Source organism: Limanda limanda, chromosome 3 (assembly GCF_963576545.1).
Source record: "Limanda limanda chromosome 3, fLimLim1.1, whole genome shotgun sequence".
In the NCBI taxonomy this organism is placed as follows: Eukaryota; Metazoa; Chordata; class Actinopteri; order Pleuronectiformes; family Pleuronectidae; genus Limanda; species Limanda limanda.
The window spans coordinates 26,557,860-26,583,278 of NC_083638.1; the positions used below are offsets into that span (position 1 = coordinate 26,557,860).

At 40.8% G+C, this 25,419-nt stretch overlaps 1 protein-coding gene, 2 long non-coding RNA genes and 11 other non-coding genes across 15 annotated transcripts; 12 read left to right on the forward strand and 2 right to left on the reverse strand.

Moving 5' to 3' along the window:
* Nucleotides 1-592: 592 nt before the first annotated feature.
* On the forward strand, nt 593-711 carry LOC132999201 (5S ribosomal RNA). Its single transcript, XR_009678073.1, has one exon. It is a non-coding gene; the product is annotated as a 5S ribosomal RNA (ribosomal RNA).
* Nucleotides 712-1,212: 501 nt separating this feature from the next.
* Nucleotides 1,213-1,331, forward strand: LOC132999202 (5S ribosomal RNA). Its single transcript, XR_009678074.1, has one exon. It is a non-coding gene; the product is annotated as a 5S ribosomal RNA (ribosomal RNA).
* A 501-nt stretch (nt 1,332-1,832) lies between these two features.
* LOC132999203 (5S ribosomal RNA) lies at nt 1,833-1,951 on the forward strand. The gene has a single exon (XR_009678075.1). It is a non-coding gene; the product is annotated as a 5S ribosomal RNA (ribosomal RNA).
* A 501-nt stretch (nt 1,952-2,452) lies between these two features.
* LOC132999205 (5S ribosomal RNA) lies at nt 2,453-2,571 on the forward strand. The gene has a single exon (XR_009678077.1). It is a non-coding gene; the product is annotated as a 5S ribosomal RNA (ribosomal RNA).
* Nucleotides 2,572-3,072: 501 nt separating this feature from the next.
* Nucleotides 3,073-3,191, forward strand: LOC132999206 (5S ribosomal RNA). Its single transcript, XR_009678078.1, has one exon. It is a non-coding gene; the product is annotated as a 5S ribosomal RNA (ribosomal RNA).
* A 501-nt stretch (nt 3,192-3,692) lies between these two features.
* On the forward strand, nt 3,693-3,811 carry LOC132999207 (5S ribosomal RNA). Its single transcript, XR_009678079.1, has one exon. It is a non-coding gene; the product is annotated as a 5S ribosomal RNA (ribosomal RNA).
* Nucleotides 3,812-4,312: 501 nt separating this feature from the next.
* LOC132999213 (5S ribosomal RNA) lies at nt 4,313-4,431 on the forward strand. The gene has a single exon (XR_009678085.1). It is a non-coding gene; the product is annotated as a 5S ribosomal RNA (ribosomal RNA).
* A 501-nt stretch (nt 4,432-4,932) lies between these two features.
* Nucleotides 4,933-5,051, forward strand: LOC132999208 (5S ribosomal RNA). Its single transcript, XR_009678080.1, has one exon. It is a non-coding gene; the product is annotated as a 5S ribosomal RNA (ribosomal RNA).
* Nucleotides 5,052-5,552: 501 nt separating this feature from the next.
* Nucleotides 5,553-5,671, forward strand: LOC132999209 (5S ribosomal RNA). The gene has a single exon (XR_009678081.1). It is a non-coding gene; the product is annotated as a 5S ribosomal RNA (ribosomal RNA).
* A 501-nt stretch (nt 5,672-6,172) lies between these two features.
* On the forward strand, nt 6,173-6,291 carry LOC132999210 (5S ribosomal RNA). Its single transcript, XR_009678082.1, has one exon. It is a non-coding gene; the product is annotated as a 5S ribosomal RNA (ribosomal RNA).
* A 501-nt stretch (nt 6,292-6,792) lies between these two features.
* Nucleotides 6,793-6,911, forward strand: LOC132999211 (5S ribosomal RNA). Its single transcript, XR_009678083.1, has one exon. It is a non-coding gene; the product is annotated as a 5S ribosomal RNA (ribosomal RNA).
* A 413-nt stretch (nt 6,912-7,324) lies between these two features.
* On the reverse strand, nt 7,325-10,463 carry LOC132998796 (uncharacterized). The gene is made up of 3 exons (XR_009678007.1): nt 10,350-10,463; nt 8,900-8,964; nt 7,325-8,024 (listed from the first exon to the last, which is right to left on the reverse strand). It is a non-coding gene; the product is annotated as an uncharacterized LOC132998796 (long non-coding RNA).
* A 1,216-nt stretch (nt 10,464-11,679) lies between these two features.
* On the reverse strand, nt 11,680-12,151 carry LOC132998797 (uncharacterized). The gene is made up of 3 exons (XR_009678008.1): nt 12,090-12,151; nt 11,840-11,931; nt 11,680-11,747 (listed from the first exon to the last, which is right to left on the reverse strand). It is a non-coding gene; the product is annotated as an uncharacterized LOC132998797 (long non-coding RNA).
* Nucleotides 12,152-12,792: 641 nt separating this feature from the next.
* On the forward strand, nt 12,793-18,924 carry mrpl46 (mitochondrial ribosomal protein L46). Of its 2 annotated transcripts, none has more exons than XM_061068549.1 (4): nt 12,793-13,041; nt 14,274-14,475; nt 14,781-14,951; nt 18,547-18,924. In XM_061068549.1, the coding sequence occupies exons 1-4, from the start codon at nt 12,793-12,795 to the stop codon at nt 18,792-18,794; spliced, it is 870 nt and encodes a 289-aa protein (XP_060924532.1). In that variant the 3' UTR covers nt 18,795-18,924. The 2 variants fall into 2 exon arrangements, with proteins under 2 accessions (XP_060924532.1, XP_060924533.1); XM_061068550.1 differs by having other exon boundaries at nt 18,550-18,924.
* Nucleotides 18,925-25,419: the final 6,495 nt, after the last annotated feature.

A 25,419-nucleotide genomic window follows, 5' to 3' on the forward strand; every position in this document is an offset into this window, starting at 1 on the left:
TAAGACATTTATTTATTTATTTCTGTTGTTAGTAACGTATTTATTTATTTATTTCTGTATTAATTAATTTATTTCCTTTTTTATTTATTTATTTATTTATTTCTGTATTTATTTCTACATTTATTTATTTATTTATTTATACTTATGTCATGTATGGTCCTCCATAGTAAAGACCATAAAAGACTGGCCATCAAAGAAACAAAGGATATGGAACACACACACAGATCATCGCTGAAGGAACAGAATGAACATTCAAGTGACTTTTGATATTCAAACCACTACTTTATTCACGTAGTAGTAACATATCATTCTCAAAATGTCATATTTGGAGAGAAGGATGAAAGAGCAGCGAGTTTACTCACCATCAAAAGAAGAAACAGTGTATGAAACCAGGACATTATCACTGAAGACAATGATTGAAAATTGTAATGATTTATTCTTGCAATATTGTGACAAAATTGCACCTTGAGCTTCACTTTCCTTAACATTAAATAACAATAAAAACCCAGTTTCAATGGTCACAAAGCGACAACAGTATTCACCATGGTGGTGGTTCACATGTTTAAATAAGGTATTGTGACTTGGCTCTTTCGCTTACGGCCATACCACCCTGAACACGCCCGATCTCGTCCGATCTCGGAAGCTAAGCAGGGTCGGGCCTGGTTAGTACTTGGATGGGAGACCGCCTGGGAATACCAGGTGCTGTAAGCTTTTTCCAATTTTCTTTGCAACCAGCAGAGGGTGCTGTTGCTGCTGCTTCACAGGAGAAACGTCTTGGAAAGAGCAGGAAAGACCATAAAAGACTGGCCATCAAAGAAACAAAGGATATGGAACACACACACAGATCATCGCTGAAGGAACAGAATGAACATTCAAGTGACTTTTGATATTCAAACCACTACTTTATTCACGTAGTAGTAACATATCATTCTCAAAATGTCATATTTGGAGAGAAGGATGAAAGAGCAGCGAGTTTACTCACCATCAAAAGAAGAAACAGTGTATGAAACCAGGACATTATCACTGAAGACAATGATTGAAAATTGTAATGATTTATTCTTGCAATATTGTGACAAAATTGCACCTTGAGCTTCACTTTCCTTAACATTAAATAACAATAAAAACCCAGTTTCAATGGTCACAAAGCGACAACAGTATTCACCATGGTGGTGGTTCACATGTTTAAATAAGGTATTGTGACTTGGCTCTTTCGCTTACGGCCATACCACCCTGAACACGCCCGATCTCGTCCGATCTCGGAAGCTAAGCAGGGTCGGGCCTGGTTAGTACTTGGATGGGAGACCGCCTGGGAATACCAGGTGCTGTAAGCTTTTTCCAATTTTCTTTGCAACCAGCAGAGGGTGCTGTTGCTGCTGCTTCACAGGAGAAACGTCTTGGAAAGAGCAGGAAAGACCATAAAAGACTGGCCATCAAAGAAACAAAGGATATGGAACACACACACAGATCATCGCTGAAGGAACAGAATGAACATTCAAGTGACTTTTGATATTCAAACCACTACTTTATTCACGTAGTAGTAACATATCATTCTCAAAATGTCATATTTGGAGAGAAGGATGAAAGAGCAGCGAGTTTACTCACCATCAAAAGAAGAAACAGTGTATGAAACCAGGACATTATCACTGAAGACAATGATTGAAAATTGTAATGATTTATTCTTGCAATATTGTGACAAAATTGCACCTTGAGCTTCTCTTTCCTTAACATTAAATAACAATAAAAACCCAGTTTCAATGGTCACAAAGCGACAACAGTATTCACCATGGTGGTGGTTCACATGTTTAAATAAGGTATTGTGACTTGGGTCTTTCGCTTACGGCCATACCACCCTGAACACGCCCGATCTCGTCCGATCTCGGAAGCTAAGCAGGGTCGGGCCTGGTTAGTACTTGGATGGGAGACCGCCTGGGAATACCAGGTGCTGTAAGCTTTTTCCAATTTTCTTTGCAACCAGCAGAGGGTGCTGTTGCTGCTGCTTCACAGGAGAAACGTCTTGGAAAGAGCAGGAAAGACCATAAAAGACTGGCCATCAAAGAAACAAAGGATATGGAACACACACACAGATCATCGCTGAAGGAACAGAATGAACATTCAAGTGACTTTTGATATTCAAACCACTACTTTATTCACGTAGTAGTAACATATCATTCTCAAAATGTCATATTTGGAGAGAAGGATGAAAGAGCAGCGAGTTTACTCACCATCAAAAGAAGAAACAGTGTATGAAACCAGGACATTATCACTGAAGACAATGATTGAAAATTGTAATGATTTATTCTTGCAATATTGTGACAAAATTGCACCTTGAGCTTCACTTTCCTTAACATTAAATAACAATAAAAACCCAGTTTCAATGGTCACAAAGCGACAACAGTATTCACCATGGTGGTGGTTCACATGTTTAAATAAGGTATTGTGACTTGGCTCTTTCGCTTACGGCCATACCACCCTGAACACGCCCGATCTCGTCCGATCTCGGAAGCTAAGCAGGGTCGGGCCTGGTTAGTACTTGGATGGGAGACCGCCTGGGAATACCAGGTGCTGTAAGCTTTTTCCAATTTTCTTTGCAACCAGCAGAGGGTGCTGTTGCTGCTGCTTCACAGGAGAAACGTCTTGGAAAGAGCAGGAAAGACCATAAAAGACTGGCCATCAAAGAAACAAAGGATATGGAACACACACACAGATCATCGCTGAAGGAACAGAATGAACATTCAAGTGACTTTTGATATTCAAACCACTACTTTATTCACGTAGTAGTAACATATCATTCTCAAAATGTCATATTTGGAGAGAAGGATGAAAGAGCAGCGAGTTTACTCACCATCAAAAGAAGAAACAGTGTATGAAACCAGGACATTATCACTGAAGACAATGATTGAAAATTGTAATGATTTATTCTTGCAATATTGTGACAAAATTGCACCTTGAGCTTCACTTTCCTTAACATTAAATAACAATAAAAACCCAGTTTCAATGGTCACAAAGCGACAACAGTATTCACCATGGTGGTGGTTCACATGTTTAAATAAGGTATTGTGACTTGGCTCTTTCGCTTACGGCCATACCACCCTGAACACGCCCGATCTCGTCCGATCTCGGAAGCTAAGCAGGGTCGGGCCTGGTTAGTACTTGGATGGGAGACCGCCTGGGAATACCAGGTGCTGTAAGCTTTTTCCAATTTTCTTTGCAACCAGCAGAGGGTGCTGTTGCTGCTGCTTCACAGGAGAAACGTCTTGGAAAGAGCAGGAAAGACCATAAAAGACTGGCCATCAAAGAAACAAAGGATATGGAACACACACACAGATCATCGCTGAAGGAACAGAATGAACATTCAAGTGACTTTTGATATTCAAACCACTACTTTATTCACGTAGTAGTAACATATCATTCTCAAAATGTCATATTTGGAGAGAAGGATGAAAGAGCAGCGAGTTTACTCACCATCAAAAGAAGAAACAGTGTATGAAACCAGGACATTATCACTGAAGACAATGATTGAAAATTGTAATGATTTATTCTTGCAATATTGTGACAAAATTGCACCTTGAGCTTCTCTTTCCTTAACATTAAATAACAATAAAAACCCAGTTTCAATGGTCACAAAGCGACAACAGTATTCACCATGGTGGTGGTTCACATGTTTAAATAAGGTATTGTGACTTGGGTCTTTCGCTTACGGCCATACCACCCTGAACACGCCCGATCTCGTCCGATCTCGGAAGCTAAGCAGGGTCGGGCCTGGTTAGTACTTGGATGGGAGACCGCCTGGGAATACCAGGTGCTGTAAGCTTTTTCCAATTTTCTTTGCAACCAGCAGAGGGTGCTGTTGCTGCTGCTTCACAGGAGAAACGTCTTGGAAAGAGCAGGAAAGACCATAAAAGACTGGCCATCAAAGAAACAAAGGATATGGAACACACACACAGATCATCGCTGAAGGAACAGAATGAACATTCAAGTGACTTTTGATATTCAAACCACTACTTTATTCACGTAGTAGTAACATATCATTCTCAAAATGTCATATTTGGAGAGAAGGATGAAAGAGCAGCGAGTTTACTCACCATCAAAAGAAGAAACAGTGTATGAAACCAGGACATTATCACTGAAGACAATGATTGAAAATTGTAATGATTTATTCTTGCAATATTGTGACAAAATTGCACCTTGAGCTTCTCTTTCCTTAACATTAAATAACAATAAAAACCCAGTTTCAATGGTCACAAAGCGACAACAGTATTCACCATGGTGGTGGTTCACATGTTTAAATAAGGTATTGTGACTTGGCTCTTTCGCTTACGGCCATACCACCCTGAACACGCCCGATCTCGTCCGATCTCGGAAGCTAAGCAGGGTCGGGCCTGGTTAGTACTTGGATGGGAGACCGCCTGGGAATACCAGGTGCTGCAAGCTTTTTCCAATTTTCTTTGCAACCAGCAGAGGGTGCTGTTGCTGCTGCTTCACAGGAGAAACGTCTTGGAAAGAGCAGGAAAGACCATAAAAGACTGGCCATCAAAGAAACAAAGGATATGGAACACACACACAGATCATCGCTGAAGGAACAGAATGAACATTCAAGTGACTTTTGATATTCAAACCACTACTTTATTCACGTAGTAGTAACATATCATTCTCAAAATGTCATATTTGGAGAGAAGGATGAAAGAGCAGCGAGTTTACTCACCATCAAAAGAAGAAACAGTGTATGAAACCAGGACATTATCACTGAAGACAATGATTGAAAATTGTAATGATTTATTCTTGCAATATTGTGACAAAATTGCACCTTGAGCTTCTCTTTCCTTAACATTAAATAACAATAAAAACCCAGTTTCAATGGTCACAAAGCGACAACAGTATTCACCATGGTGGTGGTTCACATGTTTAAATAAGGTATTGTGACTTGGCTCTTTCGCTTACGGCCATACCACCCTGAACACGCCCGATCTCGTCCGATCTCGGAAGCTAAGCAGGGTCGGGCCTGGTTAGTACTTGGATGGGAGACCGCCTGGGAATACCAGGTGCTGTAAGCTTTTTCCAATTTTCTTTGCAACCAGCAGAGGGTGCTGTTGCTGCTGCTTCACAGGAGAAACGTCTTGGAAAGAGCAGGAAAGACCATAAAAGACTGGCCATCAAAGAAACAAAGGATATGGAACACACACACAGATCATCGCTGAAGGAACAGAATGAACATTCAAGTGACTTTTGATATTCAAACCACTACTTTATTCACGTAGTAGTAACATATCATTCTCAAAATGTCATATTTGGAGAGAAGGATGAAAGAGCAGCGAGTTTACTCACCATCAAAAGAAGAAACAGTGTATGAAACCAGGACATTATCACTGAAGACAATGATTGAAAATTGTAATGATTTATTCTTGCAATATTGTGACAAAATTGCACCTTGAGCTTCACTTTCCTTAACATTAAATAACAATAAAAACCCAGTTTCAATGGTCACAAAGCGACAACAGTATTCACCATGGTGGTGGTTCACATGTTTAAATAAGGTATTGTGACTTGGCTCTTTCGCTTACGGCCATACCACCCTGAACACGCCCGATCTCGTCCGATCTCGGAAGCTAAGCAGGGTCGGGCCTGGTTAGTACTTGGATGGGAGACCGCCTGGGAATACCAGGTGCTGTAAGCTTTTTCCAATTTTCTTTGCAACCAGCAGAGGGTGCTGTTGCTGCTGCTTCACAGGAGAAACGTCTTGGAAAGAGCAGGAAAGACCATAAAAGACTGGCCATCAAAGAAACAAAGGATATGGAACACACACACAGATCATCGCTGAAGGAACAGAATGAACATTCAAGTGACTTTTGATATTCAAACCACTACTTTATTCACGTAGTAGTAACATATCATTCTCAAAATGTCATATTTGGAGAGAAGGATGAAAGAGCAGCGAGTTTACTCACCATCAAAAGAAGAAACAGTGTATGAAACCAGGACATTATCACTGAAGACAATGATTGAAAATTGTAATGATTTATTCTTGCAATATTGTGACAAAATTGCACCTTGAGCTTCTCTTTCCTTAACATTAAATAACAATAAAAACCCAGTTTCAATGGTCACAAAGCGACAACAGTATTCACCATGGTGGTGGTTCACATGTTTAAATAAGGTATTGTGACTTGGCTCTTTCGCTTACGGCCATACCACCCTGAACACGCCCGATCTCGTCCGATCTCGGAAGCTAAGCAGGGTCGGGCCTGGTTAGTACTTGGATGGGAGACCGCCTGGGAATACCAGGTGCTGTAAGCTTTTTCCAATTTTCTTTGCAACCAGCAGAGGGTGCGGTTGCTGCTGCTTCACAGGAGAAACGTCTTGGAAAGAGCAGGAAAGACCATAAAAGACTGGCCATCAAAGAAACAAAGGATATGGAACACACACACAGATCATCGCTGAAGGAACAGAATGAACATTCAAGTGACTTTTGATATTCAAACCACTACTTTATTCACGTAGTAGTAACATATCATTCTCAAAATGTCATATTTGGAGAGAAGGATGAAAGAGCAGCGAGTTTACTCACCATCAAAAGAAGAAACAGTGTATGAAACCAGGACATTATCACTGAAGACAATGATTGAAAATTGTAATGATTTATTCTTGCAATATTGTGACAAAATTGCACCTTGAGCTTCTCTTTCCTTAACATTAAATAACAATAAAAACCCAGTTTCAATGGTCACAAAGCGACAACAGTATTCACCATGGTGGTGGTTCACATGTTTAAATAAGGTATTGTGACTTGGGTCTTTCGCTTACGGCCATACCACCCTGAACACGCCCGATCTCGTCCGATCTCGGAAGCTAAGCAGGGTCGGGCCTGGTTAGTACTTGGATGGGAGACCGCCTGGGAATACCAGGTGCTGTAAGCTTTTTCCAATTTTCTTTGCAACCAGCAGAGGGTGCTGTTGCTGCTGCTTCACAGGAGAAAGAGCAGGAAAGAGCAGGAAAGACCATAAAAGACTGGCCATCAAAGAAACAAAGGATATGGAACACACACACAGATCATCGCTGAAGGAACAGAATGAACATTCAAGTGACTTTTGATATTCAAACCACTACTTTATTCACGTAGTAGTAACATATCATTCTCAAAATGTCATATTTGGAGAGAAGGATGAAAGAGCAGCGAGTTTACTCACCATCAAAAGAAGAAACAGTGTATGAAACCAGGACATTATCACTGAAGACAATGATTGAAAATTGTAATGATTTATTCTTGCAATATTGTGACAAAATTGCACCTTGAGCTTCTCTTTCCTTAACATTAAATAACAATAAAAACCCAGTTTCAATGGTCACAAAGCGACAACAGTATTCACCATGCTGGTGGTTCACATGTTTAAAAACCAGACGTTTCCACCTAGAATAATGATTTACCACATTAACAATGTATAGATTTTATTTCTGATTAATTTAATGTTATCTTCATTGAAAAAAACAGTGCTTTTCTTTGAAAATAAGAAAAATTCTAAATGACCCCAAACTTTTGAACAGTAGTGTATATCTCAAACTAATTAAAAACATCTGGCATATCCATATATAATTATAAGTTGACAATAGGGTGAGTAAAGTGCTTAAAAGCCAAGTGCTTAACATATTTGGGGCCTGGGAATTCATTATGCAGATGAGTGTCCTCACTAAAATAGTAGTACAAGAGTGTGTGTGTAAACATCAGTGCTCTAATGTCCATATCGCTGTCTGCAGTGAGCAGAGGACAGACACACCTGTTCTCAGCTCATTAACAACACGCTCTGCCATTATTTCCACCGACTAACAACTTATGAACAGCTCAGAGGCAGTTACACAATTTAACTCTTTATTAGCATCTTTCAACACAACATCTCCATCCTGCTGCTCGCTCTGGTACAAGAGGATCACGTCCTTCTGGCTTTGCGCGGGCGGCATCCGTTGTGTGGCACGGGGGTGTGGTCGGTGATCGATACCACGTCCAGGCCTCCCATCGTCAAGCCTTTGATCGCAGACTGCACAACACAGATAAAAGGTACTTGTTCCTTATTGAAACTCTCAGGAACAGATCGAGTTGCATGTGGCTCCTTTGACAGCCTCATTGTAAAAAAGTCAGATATGAATTATGGGATCATTTCTCGGTACAGTCACAGTTTTATTTTTTCTGCCACCCATCATTAGATCAACACAAACCAGTCGGTCATACAGCATGTAAAACATGTTTGCTGCCAATACAATGACCAAGAAAAGAAACTGATGACTTTTCAATATATGGACATTTTTGGAAAAGAGCTGAAGTCGATTTATTTTTTAAGCGATTAGTTGATCAATATAAAATAAACAGACAGAAACACAGAGGATTTGATGGTTCCAGCTTTTCAAATGTATGTAAATCTGTTGAATTGTAAATCAATGTAGATAGAAATCCTTAAAGGGATAGTTCACCGTAAAATGAAAATGAACTAATTTACTCACCACTATGCAGATGGAGGGCTGGGTGGGTGAAGTGCTTGAGTCCACAAAACACTTTCGGGGAACTAGGGAAACTTTCTTTCTCCTTCAGAAAGAAAGTGTTTTGTGGACTCAAACACTTAGTGGTGAGTAGATAAGTTCATTTTCATTTTTCGGTGAACTATCCCTTTATGGGTTTTGGACCATTGGTCCTCAAGGAGGCTGCATTAAGCACTGGATAATCTCACTTTTTTCCTGACATTTAAGATAATAATTACTGGTGTAGCAGCAACAACATAAAAAATGTCTAAAGGTTGAATAACAAGATTTGCAATAACTCAAAGGGACTTTGTGGTGGTACATAGATCCTCTAATGGGATCATGAGCCAACAATTCACGATAGTTGCAGTAATACACTGGATTTCTTTCTTGGACTCACCAGACGTCAGGACCAAGACCTTGGACCACAACTCGAACAAACGTTACTCCCTTCGGTGTGGCTTTCTGTTCAGAGGAAGAGACAGGGAGGATGAATGTGTGGCATCTGTCTGACTGCCTGTTCACAACAGTCAGTTCAAAAAGTTCAAAGGAGTGTGGACTTCAGACCATGGGGGTTAACAGATGTAATTAACAACCATAAACAGTTTGTAACTAGTGATGGCGAGATGAAGCGTTGAAGCTTTCCATCCAATTGGTTCGCTCATGGGCCGAAGCATCATGGGGCTTCATTTGCTCTACTGCGCCATCAAGTGGACATTAAATGTAAATGTAATTATAATGACACCATGGATTTGGTGTGTGAAGCTTGGAATTGAATAAATGAATAAATGATGTTTGTGATGCCAATACATAAACGATTATTATTAATATGGTGTCTGTCTTTATGATACAATGGTGTGGTCAAAAGTGGAAACAAATTAGTGAGAGGGTTGTGATTTGAATGTGCTTTTGTTACTGGGTTTGTGACTGTGCTTGTGTGTGGGGGGACAAAATGTAACGCGTACAATAGAGATAACGGTTTATTCATTTTTATTTAAAAACAACAGCTTTTCAACAGTGCTGGGTTTCAGGCGGTTTCTTTTTTTTAAAAATAATTTCGCCTGCTTTAGAAAAGTTAATCAAGGCCAACCATTTGCTTATCCTACTTTCATAGTTGTGGTGATTTGCTGCTTTTGTCTTTGTGTTAAAGTTAAACTGAAAGTCTTTTGGTTTGAGACTGTTTGAGAAAAAAATAGTAATTGGACAAATCCCACTGGGTTTTCACAAGCTGTGGTTTTCATTATTTTGTGATATTTTCTGGACCAAGAAATAAATCGTTGTAGCAGAAAATAACCAGTATTACTTTTGAGACTCGCTCTACTGACAATAAAATCGACAATGTTCTTGTTAAAGCTCTTCTTATATTCTTATCTTTAACTGTAGTAAAAAATAATTAAATGTGACAACAGTTTAGGTCACAATATGTTCACTTTTTGAAAAACTAGTTAACAATACAGGACTATGGAAGCCCTATAATAAAACCTTATTTCTCCTGTCTGTTTTCTTTGTGGAGAAAACTACAACCTTAACCTGGTGTGCCTGTGTCTTTATAAATCAGGCCAACACAAAGTCTAAATGAGCTTTTTAACAATGACGGCTCCAATCTGTCCGAGTCCTTAGAGAGGGCAGATTATATACAGCATTAAAGAGTCTGAAATTACAGGTTGTTAAACAGAGTGGCGGAGCAGCAGGGGCTAAAACAACTTGCTGTTCTCACAATTAGCCAGATTGTCCTGTAACATTTAACACAGAGCCTCTCCTGTCATGTGGCCTTGTTGTCCAAGTGTCTTTGAGCTTCCGACCTGCTGTCTCACAGTGAGTGTGTGTCAGTGCGTCGTGTGAGAACTTACCGAAGCAGCAGAAATGCCCGCAGTCTGAGCGGCGATGGGTGTCGACTTCTTGATGTTCTTGAAACCTTCTGTTCCGCACGACGTCCTGACCATGGACTGCCCCTCGCTGTCTGTCAGCTGTATGTGTGTGCTGCCACAGGACACCACAGTTTACTGAGCCACTGACTCCAGACTCATTGGAAAGTTTGTTTGTTGAATGCTAAAAAGGCTGAATTTCATACACTGTCACACTTATGACAAGCCGAATGTTCCCCATAACAGACCTGACAGCATCACACAATAATAAGAAGGTAATCCTCTGTACGGAGCTGCAGCTACACCAGATTCTTCTGCTTTATGTTTTGTTCAGCAAAATCTGCTTCTGTTCTCAGATCAACACTCACTAGACTCCTGTGAATGCATATGCCACTTGTATATATTTCACCAGGGTCAGATTCACAACAGCTATTAATTAGTAAACATAAAATCAATGTAGACTTATAATTAACTGTTTATGTTCAGTCTGTTTTTTCAGTGTTTGAATTTCTGCATTTGAAGTAGGACAATTTTGTTATCAATAAAATCTCAGGTCCCAAAAGATTGACATTGTTCCTTGTAACTCATACTGGAATCCCTGCCCTGTTCAGAATGACCCTGTTCTGAGGCACATCTCTTCATTAGTGCAGTGTGGAAGACCCAATTGTCGTCCATTTTTACATAAAGAGTGTGACTGAAAGAGCATAATATGAAATGGAAGATGATTTAACATTGCACAGCTCTATTGAGAGGAAACTTGTACAAACCGCATGATGCATTTTCTAAAGGGGACTGAAGCTAGCTAGTAGAAAATACTGTTTTTCTACTTGTTTTGTTCTCCTTATACAAAGCTGACATTTGAAATAAGTTTTGCAGGAATCAGTCAGGTGGCAACTTAGAAATCTGAAAACTTCTAAACGTCAGAGTAGTTTTTCATACACAAAGAATCAAAAGTTATTCGAATTTATGTTTTAGCTCGATCAATTTGGAACTAAACATAATGCATGAGATGCTTGGTTTTAATCAACTAAAAGTTTCCAATGTGAGAAAGTAATAAAAAGTATTTCTACTCTACAATTTCCCTTCTCATCATGCACACCCTGGTTTGGTATATAATTATCAGACCTACATAATATGAGGAATAACATTATAATAATCATCTTGTATTTAAGTGCAAAGTATTATAGATTATATGGGAACAGAATCCAATATGGCAACATGCTGATGTCTCTATAACAACTGAGGATGTGTCACTTTACAGTTTGATGTCACTGGCTTCACTTACTTGTTGTATGTAGCTTCATGTGAACGATGGGCAGCTCATCTAACTTCTTCCCAGCCCACCTCAGCGCACTGTCCTGGCCAGGCAGGGGAGGGAAATGGCTGCGGGTGCAAACACAAAGATACAGGTTGATTCTACTGTGGTTCCCAGTGTTCCCAGCAGGTTGAACAGGAGTTAACAGCAGAGATGTGACCTGAAGTCTTTGGACGCTTCCCCAGAGTCCGGGGAGGCTGAAGTCTGACCGCGCTGCTGCACAGTGTCCGCGTCAGGCCGCTGCTTCCACATCTGCACACACAGACACACACAAACCAGTTCATTAACAACACAAAGCACCGTCCATTACTGCAGAGGGAAAACACAACACATGCTGCACAGCTGCGAGCCAACAGCAGACTGTGACAGCTAGCATGATGCTAGTCACACTGGATCAATAACACACTTACAGGGAGCTTCCATTCCCGTTCAGGGAGGCAGCCAGCTGTCGACACACGTTACCGACAGAACCAACTAATAAACTGTTGAATTTATACATTTTCTGTCGGGTTCTTTAACAAATGCAGCAAAATTCAGCTTAATCTAACACCACAAACGTGACATTGAATATGCTAACGGAACAGACCGGGCCACTAAAAGCTTTGGGTTTTGACGGGTGGTAAAGTAATTATAACGTTATGGTTAACACAAAACATATATGTTTATTTTGCAAAAAAGATCGTAAAATATAATTGAAATGCTAATAGATACTATAATATACCTAAATAGTACGTAACAGTATGTGTTTGTGTGTTTTAAAGGGCTTTCTTATTTCACCGTACCCCACTTTTATCAGAATGGACTGTTCTTTCTTGCACAAAGGATTGTGGGTAGGAAATAGGAATATGTTGCTTTCAAGTTCTTCGCGAACCCTCGTAAATACGATTATACCTTTGAAAACACTAGTTTAAAGGCGCCATATGAAATCTGTATTCTCTATTCCAGATTTATTACAGGACAATAGTTTACCACAGGAAAATCTCCTTTTTATTTTGAGTTTTCTTGGGTTGTGAGGGAAATAATGTGGATGAAAATCCCGCGGTCCGTGTGATTTCAACCTAATCCGCCATCGTTACAATTTTTCTGCCTGTGCTCTGAACGCAGCAGAAAAAGATGGCGGCGCCCTGTGCAGGAATGGCCGGTCGGCCTCTGGGGAAGTTTCTGTCCTGTTTCAGGAGGACAGTGGCAGTGAGGACGGGGCTTCGTCAGTTTTCGGCTTCTTCTATGTGTCGGGCAACGACTGCGACGGAGAGAGCGACCTCCCCGTGGAACCTGATGGCGGCGGTGTGTTTGCAGAGGCTTCCCGTCATCTCCGCGGAGAGCAGCCCGCTGGAGCAGCGCTTCAGACACATGATCCAGCAGGTGAGGTGGCTCAGACGCAAAGAGGAGCAGGCAGCAGGTAGAGGGAAAATTAAAGGATGCAGTAGCTACAGGTAGAAACGGCCTCATGCTCCCTGTCACAGTATCACAGGGAAATCTGTCAGCTGACAAGTTCTGCTGAGGTCACATGGCCTCAGCAGAACTTGTCTTCTGCTTCACACAGCTGACTTACACATCGGGCAGAACCAACAACTTCCCCATGTTTATGCCGTATCATTACTGTGCAAATCGTTTACACATGTATCGGACACTTGCTCCATTGAAGTGGAATATTAACCTCACCTGGTGGCCCCTCCCCTTATCTCGTGGACCTTGCTTTGTAGAGCCACTCTTATTGTAAGACCCTTAATGGTTTTACTTTAAGTTGGAGCTTATTTGTTGTAAAGTTGTGTTTGATCAAACTGCTCTAAGTTGTCTAGTATGCAGCCTTATTCATATGAGTAATGCAAGGCAATTACTTGTTTTCAGTATCAATACAATACAAACATATAAATATGTTGTGTTTACTGTTAGAAAAACGGGGGCATTATGCTAAAAAATGTGAAAACAATCTTAACATTACCCATGAAGTTGATTCCATCCTATTAGTGTAGCGCTACAGGAGCACAGTATTGTGTACGGCTATAATGAAACTTCCATTTACACTAGTGGCTCAACAACAGCACATTCCCCCAAGTCTCCTGCCATGCTTTTTATCATTCATAAATATGATTCATCACCTTTCTGAATGTCTGAGGAGACCTCTGCACAGTAAATTGCTGTATAACAATACATTTATTAGAATGATATCCTGATGGAATAATTCAGGGTTTAAATACTTTATTCCCCCAAGTTAATAATGAGACAAATAAGATTCCGTCTCACATTGAGACTAGTTTTATATGTTTTCATAAAGTACCAATTGTCTAACATCTAGTTTGTGCATATGCCTTAATTTGTCATTATTTATATGTGGAGTAAGGAAGGATTATCATGCTTTTTGTTTGGCCACATTTCTCTGTGATACTGTCTTTTTTGTTGCTGTAGACCGACACCCTCTGTTTTATTTACATAATCTGACATCAGCGCTCTGATTTAAATGCTGAGCTGTGATTTATGAGGAGGAGAGAAGGGTCAATGTCTGCCATATTTCTCCGCCACAGTAATCAGATGACACACAGCAAGAATAACTGTCCTGCAGTTTGACATGACGACCTGCGCTGCCTTGCTTTCAGATGGAGCTGGAGAAAAGCCTGCTGTCGGACCACGAGCTGCGGCTGCTGGAGGACGCTGAGAGGATGAGTCGTAAGCAGTCGGACGACTATGACTCAGATGAGGAGGACGGCGGCAGGGACCAGGACATTGTGTTAGCTCAGGACCTGGACGACTCCTGGGAGCAGAAGCTGAAGAACTTCCAGCCAGCACCGAGGGTCAGCGGTCAGTGTGGACAAATTAACTAAATCCTTGACTTGTGGGCTAAATTAGTAAACCTGAATATTCACAATATAAAAATATGAGAAATGCACTCAGTGAAATAGTCTGTTGTCTTCCCTCAAATCATTAGACAGAAGCAGAACAGGAAAGACATTGTTATAAACAGATTTTATAGAGGCATCTGAGTTTGAACTAAATCACCATTTTTTTCCTTTCTGATTTGCATTTTTTTCCCCTCTGATGTTTGTATAAATCTTGCTCGGCAGTCTCAGAGGGAGGAAGCTGCTGACAGTCTCTCTCTTGTTTAGCTGATGTAGATAAGGACCTGTCCTCTGTGCAGCGCTGCCTGGCCGACTCGCTGGTTCTTCTGGCTGAGCAGCAGGTCGGCAGCGGGAAGCTGTGGCTGCTGCCTCAGGCTCCGTGGCAGGAGGGAGAGACGCTGCGACAGACCGCAGAGAGAGCCCTCGCCTCCCTGCCAGGTAACACGGACAAAATCAAATAAAGCTGCTGATATTTTAATCTAATATTCAATGTTTTAGGTTTTCAGGGATTTCCTGTTGATTCTGTTAAATCACAAAATATAAATGCTGCAACCATTTTTATTTCAGTTTGAAACAGTGCACCCTCATGGTAAATGGTAAATGGATTTGTATTTATATAGCGCTTTTCTAGTCTGATGATGACCGCTCAAAGCGCTTTACAGTACAGTTTCACATTCACCCATTCATACACACATTCATACAGTGCATCTACTTACAGCACTTTGTTATTGTATGGGGGGCTATTGAGGGTTCAGCATCTTGCCCAAGGACACTTCGGCATGCAGATGGTTCAGACTGGGGATCGAACCGCCGACCGTCAGGTTGGAGGACGACCACTCTACCCCTCAGCCACAGCCGCCCTAATGCGCAGATAACTACCATTAAATAACTTATAAATATAATAAATTAAACATTAAACTACTTTAGTCTTGCAAAGACTTATCTCTGGTCAGGGAGGACTATGCTAATTGAAATCCATGTTTATAATTATTATATGATAATACTGTTATCTTTCACTTTACTGTTTCTACTCTTCATGAGTTCTGTAAGTGTTTTGTAATACTACCATTAGGAGCTGAGATCATTCAAAATCTAATATAGTAACTGATGCTACCGATTTGCTTTTTGGGGTATTGTATAAGTCAGCCTCAAATAGTGGCAGTGGCAGCTTCTGTAGCACAGGGCACTTCCACTGGCAAACTCAGTTGACTTACCACAACAACTTTGGCTTGTTTGTGGCACAAAGCTGTTTGTGAGGTGCCAAAGTGATGGGGTTGGGGGACTAGCAGATAGATTTTTAAAAAGAACACTCAAAATCAAATAGCAGAGGCAGAGAAATGCTGAATTTTAGTCCCTAGTATGAGTCTAGCTTCAGGAAGTCTGACAGCAGCAGCAGCAGCAGCTGTGACATCTCCAGTGGAACCCTCACTGCCACTGAGTCTACATCCACGCAAATACATTGTTTACATAGTCTTAGAAGATTTATGATTGTCGTCCAAACTACTGGAGAGTTCCAAGCCCCTCAAAATGTGTGCGTGCAAGTATGTGGAGGAAAGTTAAATAACTGTTATTTTCATGTTAAGTCTTTTTCTAGACTTAGGACCACTCAAAGCATTAAAGTGCAGTTGACATCTCACCACGCTGTCGGTACAGTTGTCAGGGGCAGATTACGGTCAGTGTCTTGACCCTCCGATTAGTGGACTCAGTGTATTTTGACAGATGAGTGAAACTCATCAGTGCGCAAGTGTAAAGGCCCACAACATTGTAGGCCACTTGTGTAGGCTGCACACGTTCAAGCTTCATTATAATCATGGAAAAGTCAGCAAGAGCAGACTACCCTTTAAAATATTTACCGGACTCATCCCACCTCCTCCCATCGGCCCGCTCGTCATAACAGCTGCAGACCTTCTCTCTCACCCTGTCATTTTGCACCTTGCAGCTAATGTAACTGTCGATGGTGCTGCTTTTTAGAGTCTTGGATCTGCAAACTGTTTTTCTGCCGGTCAGAAAATAAAGAAATAATGATGATGTGAAAATTGAAATTCTAAAGGCCAAGCATTAATATAGATCCCCCTAATGTGGTCATACTTTAAACTCTGTAATGCATTTTCAATGACAAGTAATCACGGCTGCCTGGTGTTACACTGCAGTCTTTAATAAAGACACAGGCCTGAGCCGTTTACATCTTTCATTTGCATTGCAACATAACAAACTGTGATATGACTCATATGGTTTATGACTAACACACGGAAGTTGATTCACTTTGAATTGAGTGGATTTGAAAACAGATTGATTTTCTACGCATTTGGAAAGTGAATTTCAGAATAGCATAGTAGTCGTAGCTTAAGCTTCTCCCTCACGTAGTGCAGCATCTGAAAGTCATGTTGGTATGAAGTAAATATTAGATTGTTTTATTTATGTGCTTACTATTATTCCACACATGTCTGTCTACATGTGGAATGCATATTGCAAACCATTCATTTTATCGACTTCACTCTTGGCTTGTGTGTTCTGAATTGCCCCAGGAAGTGCATAACAGAGTTTGGTGTGATGTGGACAAGCAATTCGTTCACTATAAATACAATATTAATAAACAAGAGAATAGTGCACTGGAAGGCAAAGCAATTTTATTTGTAAAGCACATTTGATACACAGAGGTGGAGACCAGATGCTGTCGTAGTCAATGAGGGGCACAGCAGTGTGTCTTAAGTCTGTGGACCGAGGTGAACATGTCTTTTTCTACGTCCTCAGATGAACTATCAACCGGCAGCCTGCAGCCAATAATGTCCCACCAGATCATTTTGATGAGCCCATTAGTTTTATTTCAATTTACCAGACTGACACAGACATTCACAGGAATCGCAGGTGTTGATCTTCATCAAGGCAACAACATTCATAGAGCCACTTCCTGGTTAGCGAGTTGTCTTCAAAGTAAAAGCCCAATGTTTGTTTTGTTGCTGTATTGCAGACCTCTGAAATAGTCAACATGCAATAGCCACACATGTGAACAGTGATAAAAACTAATTCTGTTTCACAATAAAAAACATTGCAGATAAACCTGGTAGGATGAACACAGGCTTCTACCTTCAGTCAAGCTTTATGAAAAGATCAGCACACAAACAATAAAAAGTGACAGTATATTGTAGAACTGTTTAAGGAGGACGAAGTAGCTCCGGAGCTTTAACACCGAGAGAACAGTCCGTTCCAAACAGGCAGGTTTAGAACAAACACTGTACGGGAGGTGCTAAATTTGAATCCTGTGCTAAGAAATAAAGAGGTCACACAGACGAGTTCACTACATAATCATCATGTTTTTGGTTTGTTGTCCTGTCTGTGATTGGCTCTGCTACCAGAACGATAGAGATGTCAGCTGTAACTCTGACTTCAGCAAATTAATCAGTCGCATGATGAGCTACTGATGGGGAGGACGTTGAGGGTCAGAGGTCAAAACGTGCAACGGATAAAATGCATCATATCCCTCATCCGGGATATTTAACATGCTGTAAAAGAAAAAGAAATCTGCGAGTGGCGAATTAAGCATTTAAACTCTTAAGCATTGAAATAAAATACCAGTGACTGAGTTTCACAACATTGCTCATCAACTATTAATGTGACAACTCCATCAATCACTTTCCATTAAAACCCTCCACTTGACATTAGCGTGTGCCATTTCGTGCAGGGTTGTATTTAAAGTGTCTTACAGTAGCAGGAGTTGATCCATTTTTAATATCACTGGACCGAGCGGGGATTGAATCTCTAACATGGCCGTGCTGCTGCTGCTGCCTCACTTTGCATGTTGAGCCAACTGGGACCGTGGGATTTAGATTACATGAGAGTACATTAAAACTTAATTGAGGAAAATGTGAGAATGGGAAACAGGGTAATATAACACTTCATTATAGCAGTCAAACGCTCGTAATCCAGGGGAATACAAGTGCAGCATCACCTGATCTGTGAAGTTAAGGAGCGTTTGCACTTAAGCTCACCTTTTGTCTCCAGCTGCATGAACTCACAGTGTGTCCTCTGCCCACAGCAGCTGGTTTCAATGCAACCTTCCTCAGCAATGCCCCCTGCGGAGTGTACAAGTACAAACTGCCCAAAGCTGCTCGGACGGACAGTTCTGAGGGAACAAAGGTCTTCTTCTTCAAAGCCGTTCTGTCAGACATCGCTCCCACCACAGCCATAAACGCCCCCTTCATGTGGCTGCAGAAAAGTGAACTGCAGCGCTACCTGAAGCCAGCATACATGATGAAGGTTGAACGCTTCATCCTTGACCTGTGAAGCCTGGAACATTTACAAGGGACACTGACTTAGAGAATAATATTTATGAAGCCCAGAAAGTATCTCTGTCATTTATGTGTTGTCCTGTACCATATAATGTTCTTTCAGTCAATAGGACACATATGTTTAACTGTATAAATAAACTGTTTTTCCACATGTTTGCATCATGGGTGTTCAGTTGTGTCCGATATGACCAAGTTCCCTCAACACCAGTGTGGATAAAACACTAACCTTACCTTAACCTTTAACTTATTAGTATTTATATAATATCTTTGTATAAAGAAGCTGAAGGCAACGTTTAGCAAATTGATTTTTTTTCCATTACTAACTGCAGTGACACCTCAACATGCCCTCTCCTGCCTGACTAATCAGCCAATAGCACGCTGCCAAGGGCGACATGTCATTGCTGTGTCAAACCCGTTCTAAATGGATTATTTAGAATTTATGCAAATGTTTCATTTTTAGTTCAAACCCATAGTTCTGTTCTGAAAAACAAGTAACACATTCAAGAACTAATAGCTGTCTAACCAAATTATTCAGTACTTTTATTCTTTAACCGAAATTTTACATCTTACACTGTCAAAAAAAACTATAGCAGGAAATATCTTGAATATGCATTTCTCTTAAATTCCACTTTATATTGAAAGTGGAAGGTTGGCCCCAAATATTAGGACGAGCTGTGACGCGACACCTGGACTTCTGTTAGTGGATCCAGATTCAGATAAGTGAGGACAGCTCTGGGCGACATGATTGTAGTGGCTATTTAAAAACTCTCAAAAGTCACTTCAGTCGTCAAGGAGGAATCACATAGACATAAATAAAAGTAGCTTTAGCTTCATTATACAAAGCTTCTGAATGGTGTGTTTTACTGAGAATGTTTTGACTCGTAAGTCAATGACATTCTCTTGGGAGCTACACAGATATAGAAAGAGTTGTCAGTTTATGTGGTTATTGTGAAACACTTTATAGTTATATACCCTCAAATGTTGAGATTTAGTTGAGTCAAACATTGTACAAATAATGTGGAAAGCATATAAGTTACTCCCACACAGTATTGAGAATATGTTTAACTCGGGAATAGGAAAGTAAAAGGGTAAATGTTTTGAATAATTACGAGAAACTAAAAAACATGTAACTCACTTTGCATATTTGGTTTTTCAAAAAATGTTAAACAAATACAAAACTTAGATGTAATTATTTTAATTGTGATAAAAAAAATATAGAAAATATTGTATTTTTTATGTTTTATAATCACTGGCTCTGCTCTGTCCTCGGTAAGACCTCAGTGAGCATCAGAAATGTTTCCAGGAAAAACACATTCTTCTTGTTCAAATAAATGTCACATCCACTTAATGTAGCAGATTTTCTACTCGTAAGTTTTTTTTTTTATAAAGAACTGCAGCATAACGCATCTGGCAGTGAAACACTGCTGCTGTTCGAGTGCTGTGTTTGGGCAGACGTGCTGGTGAACAGTAGATGGCAGTGTTTGCCCACCAGCAGCAGACGAGCACTGCTGTATAATTACGCCTGTGTGTGTGTGTGTAACCTCGAGAGGGGGACTGCAGAAAGAGCTTTTCTGATCAACTGAGCTTCCTCCTACTCATACTCAAAATATCCATCATAGCAGGCTAATGTTCCTTCGGAATAGCTCCGATAATTCGTCTTAGGTGAGAGCGTTCTGATGTTCCCGACCCGTTCTGTGCCTGCTATCAGCCTGTTCTTTCTATTTGTGTCTGCTGGGACGAGGAGTTATTAATGATGTAGACATTGGCATTAGATCTTTATTTTCAGGGATTGGTGAAAGCCTGTGGGCCGAGCTGTTTGCGAGATTGGCCGAGTGCGAAGCAGCCACGCTTTGTCAGATGAGATGGGAGATGTGAAGGTCAGGGCGAGCTGATGAAGGCTGTTTCTAACTGTTGGACACAGAAAAGAGTTCAGGTGTGAAAAACAGCCGCCTGCTGCCGTCAGTCGAGTCCTGGTACCTGACGTCAAAAGGTATTATCACTGGTACAGAAAAAGGAACAGTGTGATGAAAGTGTCTGTCTCAGCCCTGAAACCATCCCTTAATGATGAGACTCATCGTCTCTCTGTCTGGAGCGAGACACCTGAAGCTCCATCTGTTCCTGTGGAACCCTCTCCGTAGATAACAAGGGGAAGTAGCTGCTCATGTTGGATTTAACATTAGATGCAGGATAGATACAGATTAAAGGACCACTCTACCAATTCTGCATGTCAAAGTCATGGGGGGCACTACTTAACTTCAGTGGCTCTGGATAACCTTTTTCAAATCTCAGAAAATAGCTGCTAATAATGTATTAAGGTGTGTAAGAAGAAGACCTTATTTAGGTGCATTATGATGAAGGCCAGGATATCCCAGCCTCTGCTGCTTTGATTTAGAATGTCCTTTTAGAATTCTGTCTCTTGTCAGTCCCTGAACATTAGGGAAGTGCAACACTGAGTCTCCGGAGTCCTCTTTAAAGGGGCAGTGCACAGATTTAACACATGATGTTTAGTTTACCCGTCAGCAGGATACCACTCAGCCTATGAACACAGTCTGCCATGTCTCTGGAGAAGCTTTGTCACGTCTCAGGAAATAATCATGATGACTAACTCGGCGGGGTGAAAATAATACATACCACTGAGTTGCATTATGGGAAGTGTAGAGCTGAGAGTTAGAAGGAATACAAATCTCCACTGCTGATTCAGTTTTGTCCTTTCATTTTTTTTTAATCTGCCTCTTTGAAGTCTTTGACATTACAAAACAATATTGAACTAGTGGAGCCTGAGAAGATTCAAAACCACCAGATATTAATTTCCCCCCTTTGTTTTACTATTCCTGAATGCTGGAACGTTTTCACAACCGTCTTTGTTACATCGTTTACATTTGATCCGATTAGTTCTGGTTTCAAATTGCAATTAAGGGAGGGCACTAAAGACTTTTATATGATTATACATAAGTCCTATTGTCATCAGCTACATGGACTGCGTCTACCTATACTTGAGAGTGATTGGTTTGTTTACAAACAACATTATATCATTGGATAACGAAAGACTGGAGAGGTGATCCTGTGAGACACTTAACTTTCTTTTTCTTCTTCTAATGTTTAATGCTGTCCCAACGTCTGCAATTGGTCCAAAAGTCACAACTATCCAATAAAGGTTTTCACACAAACATGGTTCAATTCGATCCGCACTGAGACCACCACTATTGGTCAGACTACGTTTGGTCTGTTGGTCTGTGGGGGCTCTGAGGGACCTTCACACCTGTTCTTTTTGTTCAGACTAAACTGAAAGGTCAGAAGGTCCAGACCAGACAAGGTAGATGGGAAAGTGCTCTTAAATACACTTGTCTCTATGTTCAATATAAGCTAACCTTGATGACATATCTATGACATCACAGTGGGCACTGAAGGAAAGGTCCCTTTGGTGTCACAGAAGACTGTGTAGCTTACATTATGCTCCATGAAAAGTCTTCCTCATGATGAGTACCCTGATATTCGTGTGAAATCAGTGGAGAAATAAGTTTAAATAAGTGTTTACAGTTAGTCTACGGTTTTCTATTATTATGAGGAGTTTTTACCCGTTGTAGGATCAGCACACATCAGCTGTCATATAAAGGTACAGAAACACCAGTGCACCTGAACAGCAGGTTGAGACACTGTGAGGTAGAAGATTCCGACTTCACTCCACTAAAGTATCTCAGCTGTTCTTCCTGCCAGAAGCTGACCCACAGTCTACCATTTCCTCCAATTAGAAAGTACAGGAAACACCAAGATAACAAATGTCAAAGAAAAGGTCTCACAGTTTTTCGCCACCTGAAAGGGTAAATGCCGCGCTGCTCGGAGGTGGCTGATGGCCGCTTTTCAACTCATGCTGCAGGATGTTACCTCCACTGCCACACTGTCACATTCACACTGGCCCCCTTGTCGCAGGGGATATCAAACTGATTTTGAAGCAGCCTCTGAAATTTTTTAACCTTATTCTTGTGATCCTTTGAAGTTCAATGCAGTGAGTGAGGCAGTGCCAGGCTGAGGGGCTCAGCTCCATTGGGGTGACCTGTGCTAATAATAGTTCTCCCACTTGTGGCACTGTCAGGCTCTATCAGGGGTAAAAGCATCCTCCAAATTGTCCATTGCACTTCCTGTCCGTGGATGCAACATCTTGTTCACTTATTGCATAATATTTAATACAGAAACATCTAGGAAAATATACTGGACAGAGTAAGTCTGGACTCTTTTGGTAGCAACAGAGGACGCAGTCAAACTTCTCTGCTCTGACCTGTCAGCATCATCTGTGCTTCTATACAGAGTCGAGCTCCAGAAGACAGCAGCCATCTGTAGGAAACACAGCAGCTCTGTTACAACTCAAACCTGACTTATTGAGAATGAAGGACTGCTCCACATCACCACTCACATAAAAAATACAGCAGCCCCCTCTCCGTCTCTCTAAAGTGTGTTTACACACTGCAGCGTTTTTATTTCTTTATTTTTTATTTTATGCAAATCTCTTCTGACTGTGGGTGGGACGTGAGCAGGCCGGTCGCTCACAGCAGCTTACCGACACATTTGATAAAGACGCTTATTAAGTCTCTTTATGTGAGACACAATAAAGCACAGGGACATGCAGGTAAAGGATTGAGCAAGGCTGCTGGATCCCAACAGAGCCGGACCACCTTAAGCGCCTTAACCAGCACCCTCCTTAGTTCTTCTCTCCCAGCATGCAATGCTACCAGCACTGCACTATATTTCTAACCCTTAATCATTCAGTGACAAGTCAGCTAAGCACGCACACTTTCAGCCACATCTTGCTTTGGCTTTATACAGCTGCACACGCTGATACAGACATCTGCTGTGTAAGATTTTTCCTTTTTGCTAACCGTGTTTCAAGTGCATTCACTCCCCAGTGCTCCTACTACCTGAGCTCCAACAACAGATTAAATTAGATTAAACCGAACTGTAACTACTCACAGACACCAGGACTAGGGGTTCAAATATAACCTCCTTGGTCGAGGTATGTAAAGATGTATATGGCTTTACCTTGAAGCAGCCCATTCTAGCAAGCACACTGCAAACAATCCTTTTCTTTTAACAGCATTCTGTAATCTACAAATGGTTATAGTTTAATACTCTTAAGAGACCCCAATCAAAGATCCCCTGAAGCCAGCTTGAAACGCTGAAAATAACGGACTTTTATAGTAGATTTGATCAACAAAGGCCCTTTACAAAAAAGCAGAAAACCCATCACCATCACCAGACTCTGACTGAAATGTTGCTGAAGAAGAGCATGACATCACCGCACTCGGACCAGCCCTGCCCACTTCAAACCAGTGAGAAAAGCAGAAGGACACATAGATACTTTAATCTCTCAAATTTAATAATGGAAACTGTGGCAGAATAACAGTGGTTGCAACGAGAAGCTGATTCAGAAAATATGTTCGACCAACCAAGGACATTTTGATTTCTCGTTGATTTTGGCCCTCTGTGGAGAAGAAGCTGTATTGTTTCCATTGTCACCTTGTGTCAGCGTTTGAATTTGTTTAGGAAGGAGTGAAAAAAGACATGTAGCGAGTTCAGGACTCACAGCAAGAAGACACTGAGACACTGCAGCTCTCTTTGGATTGTTTTTACTTTAATGATGCAACATGAACTAGGACTGCATCATTTGAGATCCTGTTATGTGCAGAAAAATCGAAATACTCAACATATTAATAACAAAAAAAAGATCCATAAAATATGAACCCATTAGTTGGTAATGACAATCTTCTAACAATATTAGAAAGTATACAGCTGTTTGCAGGATGCACAGCGATGAGGTAATGTATCGTAATCCTCATTCCAATCTCATCCATCTTGTTTGTAATGTAATGTTGTGTTCCTTTGCAAGTCGGAAGACGATAATTCCGTTTCGGTTTGTCCGACTTCCGGTCTAAACGCGTTCCAGTGCATCTGCTCGGGAAAACATGGAGGCCCTCACAAAACTCTTGTGTCTTTGGCTAGTCTCTGAACATCAGAAGGATGTCTCTCTTGTTGCGGGCAATACCAAGTCACTCAATGTATAGGGCTTAAAGTTGAGGTAAAGTTGGTCCAAGATTCACTATTTTGGTTATTCAGAACACACACAAGAAAAGGGCACAGTAGAATGAAATAATGTTGCATCCAGCCCAGGAATGTGATTTAGAAAGCTATTGGTCCTAAGTAGGTATAAAAGCTAAGTACAATAAATAAAGAATAAATAGATTATAAATAAAAGGTACAAACACACAGTAATATATTGCACACATCTGAAATTACACATATTGAATAAATAGATAAATAAGATGTAAACAGACATAAAAGTATTGCACATATTGTATGCAATTGCATGTATAACTACAGAGTGCATATTTCACAAGTTAGAGTAAATATACTTATTTTGCAATTATTTGAATTACTACTGTCAGGCTAAGTTTAAAATGATAGTTCACGAAAAAATGAAAATTCACTCAGTATCTACTCACCACTATGCCGGTGGAGGGGTGGGTGAAGTGCTTGAGTCCACAAAACACCTCTGGAGGCTCAGGGGTAAACAGCGCTGCAGCTGAATCCAATACAATTGAAGAAGCAGAAGACTTATACTTCAGATATAA

Excerpts from the sequence above, each read along its gene's own strand:
- mrpl46 (XM_061068549.1), top strand. The coding sequence starts at position 12,793 with ATGGCGGCGCCCTGTGCAGGAATGGCCGGTCGGCCTCTGGGGAAGTTT. Across the intron at positions 13,042-14,273 it reads TCAGACACATGATCCAGCAG|ATGGAGCTGGAGAAAAGCCT; the intron begins GTGAGGTGGCTC and ends CCTTGCTTTCAG. Across the intron at positions 14,476-14,780 it reads GCCAGCACCGAGGGTCAGCG|CTGATGTAGATAAGGACCTG; the intron begins GTCAGTGTGGAC and ends TCTCTTGTTTAG.